The sequence below is a fragment of the Petaurus breviceps genome, unplaced genomic scaffold (genome assembly GCF_028583685.1).
Source record: "Petaurus breviceps papuanus isolate PSGF00001 unplaced genomic scaffold, PetGlider_PUasm1.0 174, whole genome shotgun sequence".
Lineage (NCBI taxonomy): Eukaryota > Metazoa > Chordata > Mammalia > Diprotodontia > Petauridae > Petaurus > Petaurus breviceps.
This window is the reverse complement of record NW_027185761.1, coordinates 75,811,412-75,824,520: the sequence shown is the minus strand read 5'-3', so window position 1 is coordinate 75,824,520 and position 13,109 is coordinate 75,811,412. Positions and strand designations below refer to the sequence as shown.

Sequence of the window (13,109 nt, the reverse complement as noted above, 5' to 3'; positions counted from 1 at the left end):
GAAGGACTTTCCATTCTCACCTTGAGTAGCCTGTGTGTCTCAGACTCCTTCGAGAATGCTGGGAAAATCTCAGCACATACCCCAAGACTATTGGGACAGCCTCTTTACTTGCAAGTGTCCAATAAACAGTAGATAAAGTATGATTGAGAAAAGGGGAAACACAACATAGATCTTTGACTGAGGAGCCATTAGTAGCCCTATTGTCTATCAAGTTATCGTGAATTTATCGTGGAGCATTGATCGGGGTGTCCTGATCACCAGCCCCAGCTCCTCCTTCCAGAATCAAGGACAAACTTCTCAGCCTGACACTGGAATCCCTCCAGTCTAGTTCGTCTTACTCCCTTCTAGCCACTCTCCAGGCTGCCCTGTTAACTGATCCCTCCGTCTACCTCCCATCTCCCTCCTCCAGCCTCTGCACAAGGGATCCTGCCAAGCGCTCCCTCTCCCCGCCACTTCATAAAATCCTTCATTACTTTGACTCAGAGGTCACCTCCCAGTGGAGACCTTTAAGTATCCACCCTCCAGATTATAAAGATTCTCGGGCTCTAGCTACTTTGTATTGGCTTCACATGTTACTTTGTATCAGCTCACTCATCTAGCCCCCAGTAGAATGGAAGCTTCTTGAGGACAGACCCCACTTTGCCCATTGTTTCCTCCCCAGACACACTGGGCCTCTTTTGCTGAACCGTGTCAAATCTGAAGGTCCCCTATTCCTCTCCTTGCCACTTCACTAACTCCTCAGCTCCCCTGAGGTCCCCGTAGCGGGTCCCTCTGCTGCAGCCCCTGAAAGAGTCAGCCTGCCCACCCCTGCCCTTCTGGAAGCTTCTGGCTTTACAGGTGAGTCCCACTGTGCCACCCATCCCCTGGCACCAGCAGGTGTCTCCACTTATTGTTCTCTGTCGCCCTCAGCTGGTGAGTCCTGGCACTGCTCCGAGGGAAGTCGGAAACCCACAAGAGAGATTCTGCCTTTGGCTGCCAGGCTCAGGAATGCCTGCTAACTAGTCAGGTGGCCTCCAATAAGGAGTCAATCAGACAAACTAATCAACCAGCCTGTATTAAGTGCCTTGTTGTCCAGTCGTGTCCAACTCTTCTGGACTCGATTTGGGGTTTTCTTGGCAAAGATCCTTTTCCTTTTCCAGCTCATTTTACAAATGAGGAAACTGAGGCAAAGAGGGTTAAGTGATTTGCCCAGGGTCACACAGCTAGCATGTGTCTGAGACCAGATAGGAACTCAGGAAGATGAGTTTTCTATTAAAATGAGTTTTCTATTGAATGCCTACTATGTGCCAAATCCGTGGACAGCTAGGTGGCATGGTAGATAGAGTGCCAGGCCTGGAGTCAGAAAGACTCATCTTCCAAATGGGGCCACAAAGAGGCAGATATGACTGAAACAACTCTTGACTGAGAAATGGATGTGTGCTTCCAATGATCCAGAGCCGTTTCCTCAGACAGACATCCTTCTTTGGGATGCCAATAACTCCCAGTGGATGTTACTCGTGTGCAACACCACAATCTCTGGAGAGTCAACGTTGTCCAGAAGCAATGGAGATAGACACGGCAGGCACCAGGAGGCTGCAGCATCTTCCTGATGAGGAAATAGAGACCAAGAAAGGAGGTAGGGTGGCCAGTCATGGAGCAAGGGTAAGGCTGAGCGACGGGCATCCCCCGAGCTGGGCCCAGGCCAATGTTGCCAGCACACTCGATCCACCCTCAGTGGTGGATGGAAAGACCCAGACAAGAGCCTGGTAGGGTGATGGAGACAGTCCCTGCATCCACGGCCATGATCAGGGATTTAGTCAGTTTAGTTTGAACTTAAATCTTCACTAAGCATCCTCTCTGTGCTAAGCGCTGGGGCTACAAAAGTCAAAGCCAAGGAGTTCCTGCCCTCAGGGTGCTTGCATTTTATTGGGAGGAGGAAGGAAATACCAAGTCTATGGAATGTCATCTAGTCATTTCAGAAGGGGGACTAATCAGCAGGAGTGGGGATCAGGAAAGGCCCCATGGAGGGTATGGAGGAGTGGGGAAGATGGGGAAAGCTGGCAAAGCGGTGGGACTGGCATGGACAAGGCACGGGGGTCAGTGCAACAGAATGCAGTCAAAGGCGGCGGAAGGAGGACTGTGGGCTATTACTATGATGACTACTGTGACTCCTGTGTATGTGTGCCCCTCCCTCCCCCCCCATGCCTTGGCCTGGCTCTGTGTGGGCTGCTCCGCTGAGCCCTCAGGGAGCTTGCTGTCTGCCCCAAGGTTCCGCATCCCAGGACAACCTTAAGGCTGGAGCTCTCCTATGGGAGGCAGCGTGTGACTTGGAGCTGGCTTAGGAGCCATGCTCAGGGGCTGGGCCCTAAACTCCAGGGCTCTTAGATCAGAGGAGGGGGATCTGCCCAGCCTAGAGTTATCAGGCGGGCTTCCTGGTGGAGGGGCACAAGCTGGATAGGACCAGGAAAGCTGTAGAGGAGAAGGAAGGAGAATAGACTCTGGGTCCCATAGCTGTCTTGAACTGTTCTGGGGCTTGGAGGAGCGCCCCTTCCCAGCCTCAGAAGGCGTCTTCTAGCCTTACTCTCTTCCTCCAAGCTCTCCCACTTTATCTGAGTACAGGACTAGGCCTGGGATGGGGGGAGAAGGGAAGCAGGGGAGGATGGGGAATCAGGAAGGACTCAGTGAAGTGGGTGATGGAGCCCCTCCTGAGGCTGGTTTGGTGAAGCTGGGTCTGGATGGCCAGGGGCTCCCATCTCATCAGGTGAGCCTAGCACGTGGACGTTGGCACCCTCATACCCGGGCGATAGGCCACCCTCCATCTGGCCGGCCTCGACCTCCACATCAGCCCAAGGCCATTGTCAGGACTTCGCCATCTCCTGCTCAGCTCAGCTCGGACCTCGAGGAGACCCCAAGGGGACAGTGTCAGGCTCTGGGCCATTGGCCTCCCGGCCCCCTGGGGGAGTGGACTCCACAAACACTCCAGGCAAGAGAGCCAGGGCTTGGTTGTACACCCCCAGACTGGGTCCCCTGTGCTCCCTGGGCTGCCTCAGTTCCCTCCCCCTCCATGTCTTGTCTCGGGGTCTCCCTCAGCAGCTCTGGCCCGCACTCAGGTTCTCTCTTAAGTCATCCCTCACGCTGGCTCCCTCCCAGGGTCCCCCAGGGCCCTGAGGGACTTCCAGACCCTCTTCCCAGCCCTCCCCACCAGAGCCAGCTGGCCTGGGTCAGAGGAAGGCTGAGGGCAGGGTGGGAGATGCCCCTTCGACAGTGGCCTCTCTGGCCACTAGAGGGCGGCCTCCTTTCAGGAAATGGTTCCTCTCCTTTGTTCTGCCTGGAGCTGCCTCTGATGTTTTCTCTCCCTGCTTTCTCACTCTATCTCTCCCTTTCTCCAGTCATCCCTTCTCTGGTGTCATATCTTCTTGCCCCCTCCCATCTCCCCCTTAGAATTCGGATTCAGAGGGCCTGGGCTCGAATCTCTGCTGTGCCTTCTACCAGGCCCTTCACCAGCCGGGGCCTCCCTGCCTTCTCTACAAAACGAGGGTATGAGATTCTAAGACCTCTGGGGTTCCTGCCAGCTGCCTCAGAGACCGTGCACAGACCACTAGGTCTGGAGGCAGGAAGACCTGCGTCCGAAGCCACCCTCAGACTCTTTCTAGCTGTGTGGCCCTGGACAAGTCACTGCTTGACCTCTGCCTCAGTTTCCTCACCTTAGAATGGGGATGATAATGGTGCCCACCTCCCAGAGCAGTTGTAGGGGTCAAATGAGACAGTAATAGTGAAGGGTCAGCACAGTGCCTGACATCCAGCAGACACTTAATAGATGCTTGCTCCTTGCCTCCCTCTCTAGCTCTAAGGCTCCTGGCTCTCTGTCACGTCTTTCTGCTCTGCCCCCAAGCCCACAGATGGACAGAGGCCACACATTCACTGACACTCGGCCCTCTTCCCCACCCGGCCTGAGACCCAAGGGACCAGCTGAGGCCTTCACCAAGGAGGTGCAGCCACATGCCAGGGCCTCCCTGGCCACCTCTCTGGGCTCCAGTGCCCAGGACCTGGGGAGACAGAGAGAGGCGACAGGCCTGGGCTGGGGGGCAGGTGGGGGAGGGGAGCAGGGATGCCCAGGGAGCGCCAAGGGGCACAGCCTCACCTCTTGGTTAAGAAAGCAGTAGAGGACAGCTACCATGAAGCCCTGAAAGAACGAACAAGGCATCTGGTGATGATTCTTCAGCCTTGGCACTCACGGCCCTTCACATCTGGCCCCAGACCCTGCCTCATCGTGCTTTCTCGGCCCCTTTCCAAGCAGCCTCTCCCAGACAAATGCTTTCCTGCTCCAGCCCGTTTCTCCCCGGCTCCTGACCTGCCCACTGTGTCCTCTGCTCCACTCAATCCTCAAGGCCCAGGCTGTCACTCCAGGGGAAAATGATCCATCCTCCCTCTCCCTCTCCCCACACTCCCTTGGCCCTGTCTTCTGAACCTTGAGTGGATCAGCAGATCTCAGAGCCAGCAGAGGCCTCTGGTCCAGCCCACACTTGGTCAAAGACCCCTGCTAAGACCGGTATGAGACATGCTCATTCAGCCTCTGCTTGGAGGCCTCCAGGGACTGGGAGCTCATCATGTTCCCAGGCAGCCACCACCCCCCCCAGGGGCTTCCTGACATAATTCCTAAGAAAGATCTGTTCTCTGGCTCTTCTGGGTACGGGAGTCTTGCTTCCCTCGATAGACTCTGAACTCCCCGAGTTTTGTGGACTGATTCCTCGAAAGACTGATTGTAGATGGTAGAGTAAGGTTCCGAATGGCTCTGCCCCCTTCTCCTTATCCCTCACTGAGGGCTCAGATGCATGAACCTGGGACCATCTTCAGTCGGCCAGGTCCAAGGGCCCTTCCTCACGTATGCTGGAGGAAGGGCTGCGGGAGGGGGGAAGAAGGGGGATCGAGGACAGGAAGTTAAAATATAGGACTGCCCATTCTGCTCCCATCATGCTCTAATCAGTCAATCTGGTTGCTAAGAAGTGAGTGCCACACATGCCCAGGCCTATAGGAAGTAGAGGGGCTTGGGGGTAGGCTCCTTGTGACCGCTCAGGAGCTCACTGCCTTGTTGGGCAGATCTGTGGCCTCCACATCAGAGAGCCCCCTGATTCACCTTCCCAACAATGGAGCCAGACATCTGGGACCATTTGTTCCTAGAGCCATAATTAAGACAGGGCGAATGGGCCTTTCCCTCAGGGGACTGAAATGTAGAGTGTTGTCAGCACTTGAACTTCTGCAGTGTCAGAACAAATAAATTTAGCACCCGAGCAGAAAAACTAGGCCTAGCGTACCATAGGTGAGCTCCCCTACCCTGGGCCTGTCCTTCCCTCTCCAAACTGCCTTGGGCACCCACATGGATGGTTATGGCCTTATTTCTTCCTCCTGTTGGTAGTGATAAGGTCAGAGCGGATGTCAGGTCAGCCTCCCAGCGTCACAGCTCGGTCGATAAGTCTGTGCATGGCTCTCCTGGGGGGCAGGCTCCTCCCTGACCTTGGCCTAGCCAGCTTCTACACTAACCAGCACTAAGCGTTCCATCTCAGCAGGAACAAAGACCTGCCAGACTGAACCCATGGGCCACTGGAGGCAGTGAGAGCACCCCTCACCTGGAAGGAGCCAAAGCCCAGCTCGAGGCAGAGGCGGGGGCCCGTGCCAGCACTGTCTGGGAGGAAATTGAAGATGATGTAGTGAGCTCCAAACAGTGGAATGAGGAGCAGAGTGGACTTGGAGAGCCGGCTGGAAGAGAAAGAGGGCACAGTGAGTCTCCTAAGAGGCGTGGGCTCCAGAGAGAAGAGCAGGCAGTTGGCCTGTGCTTCCTGCTTGATCTCACCCATGCCCAGCACAGAGCAGTGAGCCAGCCTCTGGGCCAGGCAGACCGGTCAAGGTTCAGGTCAAGACCCCCCTGCCAGCTGTCCCCCACCCCCATCATCTCTCCTCCAGCCCCTTGGCATACATTAGATATCCCATAAGGCTTCACAGACCCAGAGTCAAATCACAAAAGGTCAGAGCTGGAAGGGACCTGAGAGGTCACAGGGAACAGAGGGGGAAACCAAGGCACAAAGCAGGAAAGAGACTGGCAGGTCAATCAGAAAGTTGGCTCCTGGAACCCAGCTCCACACCATGCCAAGGTGCCAAGTGGTTAAGCCGCAAGGAGGAGTCCTCAGTCCTGTCTCCCTCCTGCCTCCAGCATGGGCACTCAGAACCAAGGCCTCCGAGGGCAAAGCCCTATCAGGATCTGCCCTTCCATACACTATCCTCTCTGGGACAAGGGAAGGGGATCTGCTCCTCTCCAGGATGGCCGCCATCTGGCCCAAAGTGGCTTTCCAGCATCGCCGCCCATGACCCCCAGAGTTGATCTTCATGTGACAGGCCTTCAGATATCCAAATACAGCTTCTAGGCCTCCCTTGAGGCTTCACTTTTCCAGGCATCCATGCTCAAACCCTTCCATAAATTCTCATGTGGCCCCTTCCCTTCCTGACTTCCTTCCCTCCTCTGGACATTCTCCAACCAATCAAGGCCCTTCCTAAACTGTAGGGCCCAGAACTTCCCTCCAAGCCACCCGGGAGCCCTGCCAGGGCACAGCCACATTCCTGGGACTTCTGGCCCTCCCAGTAGAGCCCAAGATCACATTAGCTTCTCTGGCCTCTGCATGGCACGCCTAGCTCAGATGGGGCTTGTAGTCCACTCAGACCCCCCAATCTTTTTCAGACAAATCTGGGTTCAACTGTGACATCCCCATCTTGTTCTTGCAGTTGATTTTTGGAAGCTGCCTTCCCCAGAAGAGCAAGGCTTTACATTAACCCTGGCGAGTTACGTCTTATGAAGTTCAACCCAATGCTCCAGCCTCGGGAGGTGTCTTGGGACCTTCATTTTGTCATCCAGTATATCAGCTACCCCGCCCCCCAGCTTTGGGCCTTCCACAAACCACCCAAATCTAGGCAGTTGCCCAGGCTTCTCAAGGGTGGAGAAGCTCCAGAAGCCTGGAAGCCAGTAAGGCCTGCATTCAGACTTGTACTAGCTGAGTGACCCTGGCTAAGTCACTTCACCGCTGCCTGCCTTGGTTCTTCACTGACCTTCTGGGCATCGTCAAGAGGGTAAAGTGAGATCATTTTGATAAAATGCTTCCCAAACCTTCAAGTAGGGTCTAAAGCCCAGCTAGTACTCTTGGCTGCTCCCAGAATTCTCCTGGAGTCCTGGCCTGACTAGGCGGCTGCCTAGGCCAACTCTGTGTACCAGGACAAGGACACCTCAAACATCCACCACCAGGGTCCATCAGGCCTCTGCTCCAATCCCCCAGGGCTGAGGAGCTCACTACCTGCCTGGCTGCCTGCCTCACCTGGGGAGCTTAGACAAATTCCTTCCCCTCCTCCTGTTGAGTGGGACAGCCCCTCTCTAAGTCTGCTTCTGACCCCTGGTGCACAGCCGGCTCCCCGCGGCCCTGTGTCCCACCCCTCTTCTGCTCAGTCTGGAGCTCAGCGCCACGCAGGCAGAGAGAAGGCAGGGCTCCTGTCCTAGGGGACCCGGAGACAGCCCAGGCCTGACACTCCATGTGGCTTCCTGGAGTGTCAGTGTCGTGCTCCCATTTTGTAGATGGGAAGACTGAGGTTCTGAGAGGCTGAGTGACCTGCCCAGTGGCTGGTGCTGGAGACAGTTCTACCCTCACTCCAAGGCCACCCCTTTCCAGCCTTGTCTGCCAGCTCGGGGGAGGTGCCAGCCCTCTCCTCAAAGCCGGGGCTTGCGGCCAAGGCCACTGGCCCAGCCACGCTTCACCCATTCTCCAGGTCGACAGCTGATTTGTTGCACTAGATCCAGGGCTTTCTCTATTCTCTCATCTTACCCAGGGTCCTGTGTTGGGGAGGGGGAGGCTGGGAGGCTGCTGGCTTCTGCCACCACTGAGAAAGGCTCCTGTCACCTCCAAGAAAGGCTCCTGTTACTGCCCTGAATGAGCTGGCAGAATCTCTGACCACCCGTCGATGGAGGAGTACTCACTCCACCACCCCACCACGAGCCTCCTGCCTCCCTCACCACCCCCACCAGCCTCCCAGCCTCCAGCCTCCCTTACCACCCACTCCATGAGCCTCCCAGTGTTCAGCCTCTCACCACCCCCACCAGCCTCCAGCCTCCCTTAGCACCCACTCCATGAGCCTCCCAGCGTTCAGCCTCTCACCACCCCCACCAGCCTCCCAGCCTCCAGCCTCCCTCACCACTCCCACCAGCCTCCCAGCCTCCAGCCTCCCTCACCACCCCCACCAGCCTCCCAGCCTCCAGCCTCCCTCACCACCCCCACCAGCCTCCCAGCCTCCAGCCTTCCCTGGGAGTGGCCCCAGCCCTAAAGTCTCCTCTCGTCCATGCCAGGGATAACCTTCCTCACTCCCTCACCCTTTCTAGGTCCAAGAATAAATCCTAGCTACTGCTTTGTAAGAACTAGCAGCTCGCTCTTTTAGGCTGGTAGGATGGCTATTACTTCCCCCCATTAAGGAAGCGGACAAAGCGCCAGATCCTAGTCAAGAAAACCTGGGTTCAAATCCAGCCATAGAGACTAGCTGTGTGACCCTAGGCCTCTTTACCTCTACCTGCCTTGGTTTTCCCAGCTGTGAAATGGGAATGCTAATAGCACCTCCATCCCAGGATTTCTGTGAGGCTGAGGTGAGATCCTGTTTGTAAGGAACTTCTCACCAGGCCTGGCACACAGTGGGCATAAGTGTCAGCTCTAATTACTGTATCCCCAGGCCAGAGGAGTGGCCCCTTGGCCCCCCACCTCTTCTGGGCTGGCTTTCCCAAGCTCTCCCCAAACAAACCCCTCCCCTCAGTAGCTCACCCCTCCATCCTCCACCACTCCCCCCCCCCCCCCCCAGCTCCCTGGTGTCCCACCGATACTGGGTGTGACTCTGGAAATTGTTCTGTCCTGGATCCAACTTCTTGAGCAAGATTCGGATGATGTTGAGGAAGAGCCCGAAGGTGATCTGGTGCCAGAAACAAGGGGGCTGGGTGAGCAGGGGAAGAGGGGGACCCCACAAGCCTAAAGGGCCTCTGCCTGTGTGGGCCTAAGGATGGAGGGACCTGAATGGGCCTGGGGCACAGGCAGGGGACTGACTGCAGCCACTGTGGGACAGGGGCTCTGAGACACTCCCTTTGACAGATGAGGAGACTGAGGCTCGGAGGGGGGATTCCCTTCTTCCAGGATTCCCTGGCTTCCCCAGCATCACCCAGAAGGGAGCTGGACAGGTGCTAGCCCTGGGGCGCTGGTTTTGGGGCTTGAACCGCCCTCTGGGAGACTGGCTGGGGCTGCCCCAGGGAGGTTCCCAGAGGGTGGCCTCACCCCAACCGAAAGGACGATGGGTCCTTTGACGATCCACCAATAGGGGGAGCCTTCGTTCATGTCCCAGCACCTGCAACGAGAAAAAGATGGGGGGGGGCCAAAAAGCCCTGGGGGGGTCCCCAGAAGGGGGATCCCCGGGTACCAGCCCACGCCTCCTCATTGCCCCCATCCCCAGCCCAAGCACTCTCTGCCGGCCTCGGTGCTTTAAGCCCTGACCCAGCCCGTGCTGGGGGAGGGAGGCCTCAGGAGCCCCCAAAAAGGCTCCCTCCTCACAGCTTTGCCTCTGGAGGTGTGATCTTGGGCAAGTCATTCACCCTCTCGACCTGGGTTTCCACATCTAGACAAGAGATTAGACTATTCCTGAACGCTGCCTGTCTGTCTAGTAGAATGGAAGCCTGTCAAACGCAGGGGCTGTTTCATTTCTGGCATTGTTTCCCCTCAGAGCTTACAAAGGGTTTGTTCAGTCCAAAGGCACTGGAGTGGGGGAACCTCAAGCTTTCCTAGCCTGTGATGGGGAGGGGCTCAGAGAGCACTCACATGTTGTCTTCAAAAGCCAACTTGAAGAAGCTCCAGACCAGGATGAAAAACATAGGGAACCCTGGGGATGAGACAAGCTGTGCTGACCCCAGCGACCAGCAGATGCTGCCCCTTGTTTGTGGTGTGAGGCAGGAAGCCAAGGCCCAGGGAGGAGGGTGGCAGGGCCTGAGCCCAGGCCCGACTGTCCTCACTCCCTCCTAGCTCATTCCCCACCATGGCCCAGATTGATCCCTAACCCTGGTCAAAGACAGCCTCTGATCCTCAGCCACAGCCTGACCCCCAACCCTGGCCATGGACTGACTCCCTAACTCTGGTCATGGACTCACTCCCTAACTCTGGTCATGGACTTACTCCCTAACTCTGGCCATGGACTGACCCCAACCCTGGCCATGGACTGACTCTCTAACTGGCCATAGACTGACCCCTGACCCTGACCATGGACCAATCCCTTAGCCCCAGCCACAGACCAGCCCCTAGCCCCTGCTTTCCCCACAAGACTTACCCCAGCCACCAAGAACAAGCCACCAAAAGTATCTGGTTCCATTGGGGAAGGCCGTGGCCAGCAGACATGTCAGGTAGATGGCCTCGACCAGGAGCCATGTGAAGTTGGTCATGGAGGCATAGTAAGAGAAGGCCACGGAGAGCTTGCAGCCAGGCTTTGAGCAAGACAGACAGACAGGAGGGAAAGTGGAGGCAAGGCTCTCCCCTTCTCCCTGTCTTCTCTTCTCACTCACCACTGGCCTTGTCCCTCTGGAAGGCCAGCTCCTGAAGGCAGGGCCTGGCCCTGAGTGTCTTTGTGCCCACAGCCCCAGGAACACAATGTCGGCACACAGTGATTGTGCTGGAGTGGCTGGAATAGGAGCCAGGCCAGACCAGGCAGGAAAGAGGCTCAGAGGCTGTGGCCAGCTGAGTGGGCAGGGAGCTTTGGCCTTCAGAAGGACTTGAGGAAGCCAGGCTTTGGTGAAAAACTCCATGGAAGGGGCAGTTCTGGCAGGGAGCAGCATGGCAGGGCTCTATGGGTGCTGTGGGGCAGAGGCCCAGCCAGAGGAGAACAAGGCTGTGCAGCCCAGGCCTCAGGCCCCTCACGGCTCGGCTAGGACTCGTCAGCATAGGATTGCTCTGTCCTAGACTCTGGAAGACCTTTGCCCTCGGAGGTGAAAAGCCTCCCTGGTGTGGCCAGATGGAGGAGTGTGTAGGGAGCCCAAGGCCAGGCTGGGCTGAAAGGCAATGGCAGAGCCAGGAGAGCAGCTGCCAACCATCCTGTCCAACCCCTTGTGGGCAGCCCTGGGTGCTGCCAGCCCCTTCCTGGTTCTGTCTCCCTGGGGCCTGGGCCGAGAAATCCTGCTAAGCTCGACCATTGATATTGACCAAAGCAGAGTAGCCTTCACTTCTGCTTCAGCTGCTGCTGCTGCATCTGCCCTTCAAGGCTCCTCCATTGGGAGACCAGCCCCTGGTTTGCCTGATCCCCCTGAGGGCTGTTGCTTCTTACCATTTGGAGGGCCCTAACGCCAACTCCCTCTGCGGCTCTGAGGCAGCCACGGTTCCTCTTTAGACCCCGGTTTTTCTATCTGTAAAATGGGGGTAATCATAGCTGCCCTGTGTGCATCTCCAAGCTGTGCTAGGGATCCAAGGAGAACTGCACAGTCTGTGTGTTGTTGGGATCGTCGCCTGTCGCTGCTCAGATGCGGAGTGCCTTTTCTCCTCCTCCCTCCCTCACCACGCTGCACCCTGCTTGTCTCTTGGGTTCCGCTCCTTCCTCAGCCTGGACCACATTCATGAACAACTTTAGCTTCCTAATATTTTTTAGTCTTTTCCCATCTAGTCCCTAAAGGCAAAGGGCATGGCTTTTCCTTCTCCTCTTGTCTTTGTTGTGATTACAGGCCTGGGCATCTGGAGGCCCATCAAAGCTCTCTCTACTCAATACATCACTGGGGTCTTGTGAGGTAGGCACAAGACTTTTGATCGGCCCAATTTCAGGACTCAGATTTGCTCCTGGCCCCTTTGGACTCCGGGCCCACTGCCAGACTCCTTCTGTTATGTGCCCATTAAGGTGGCCTTCCTCCTTGACATAGCATAGTGGATGGTGGATGGAGGATGGAGGATGGAGACAGGGAGGCTGCCCCCAGGACCCAGGCACTCACCGTGGAGAAGGTGCAGTGGTCAACCTCATCTTCCCCCTGGAGAACGATGGCATCCTTGAGGAAGACAGCCACAGCTTTGAGGATGAATGTGCAGAAAAGCTGGACATGGATATAATTCCTGGGGCAGCGAAGTCTCCTGGGCACCAAGAGGGCAGCGTCAGAATCCCCAGTAGCACGGAAGCAGGAATGAGGACAACACATGTCAGAACAATGGGGAGATTGGTCAAGGCTGGGTGTGGTGGGGGCAGGGAGAGCAGATTGGAGACAGATTATGGCTAGAATGGAAGCCTGTGGAGGGCAGGCAGCATACCAAGCACCCTGTGAACAGAAGGCATTGAACAAACGAATGCTTGCAGGATTGGACTGGATTGACCCTTAAGATCCATCTGTAGTCATTCCACTGGATCTTGGGGGTGATGGGGAGCACTGACGATGACTGACCAGTGATGGCCCGTGATCAGGCTTGCACTTTAAGAAGCTCGCTCTGGAAGTTGGAAGCTGTATTGAAGGGGAGGAGGCTAGATGCCAGGGGAACAGTTGGGAGGCAATTGCAACATTCTTGGAGGGAGAAGAAGAGTGGAGGCCATAGGAATGGAGAGGACAACTTGCATCTGAAAGACATAGGGCTGGGTCAAGGATGGGATGGTTGGGCCAACAGGCTGCTCAAGGTCTCCTCCAGCACAATGGCTGGGGGTGGGGGTGGGAGGAAAGTTGCATCCTATGCCCAGCTGCATCTACCCAGGGGGGGTTGAGGCAGTTACTTATTTTCTTGAAACAAAATCCAAGGAAAGAAACAACAAAAAAAACTTTGCAGAAGGGAATGGGGGCCTGAATCACCTAAGGCAAATGTCTACACTGACCAGAATTATTTGTCAGTTTCTCATCTCTACCATTCCTGTGGCACCTGAAGAAACAGCATCAGATTGGGCCAAGGATGATGATAAAGATGATGGTGACACTGATGATGGTGATGGAGGTTCTGATGGTGTTGCTGGTGATTGGTGATAAGAGTGGTGACCACTGGAGATCATGGGTGACCACTGAGATGATCACTGGTGACTGCTTAAGATCACTGATGACTGTTGGGGATTACTGGTGGCCATTAGTGACCACT

General features: G+C 56.2%; 1 protein-coding gene across 1 annotated transcript in view; it reads right to left on the bottom strand.

The window, feature by feature from the left end:
- GHRHR (growth hormone releasing hormone receptor) overlaps nt 1-13,109 on the bottom strand; it is a 68,424-nt gene that overhangs the window by 27,896 nt on the left and 27,419 nt on the right. The window contains exons 9-16 of the mRNA XM_069084591.1: nt 11,996-12,131; nt 10,357-10,510; nt 9,855-9,915; nt 9,318-9,387; nt 8,870-8,961; nt 5,604-5,733; nt 4,121-4,162; nt 2,776-2,875 (exon numbers count right to left, since the gene is read on the bottom strand). Coding sequence (XP_068940692.1) covers nt 2,776-2,875; nt 4,121-4,162; nt 5,604-5,733; nt 8,870-8,961; nt 9,318-9,387; nt 9,855-9,915; nt 10,357-10,510; nt 11,996-12,131 — 785 coding nt within the window. The remainder of the gene's footprint in view (nt 1-2,775; nt 2,876-4,120; nt 4,163-5,603; nt 5,734-8,869; nt 8,962-9,317; nt 9,388-9,854; nt 9,916-10,356; nt 10,511-11,995; nt 12,132-13,109) is intronic.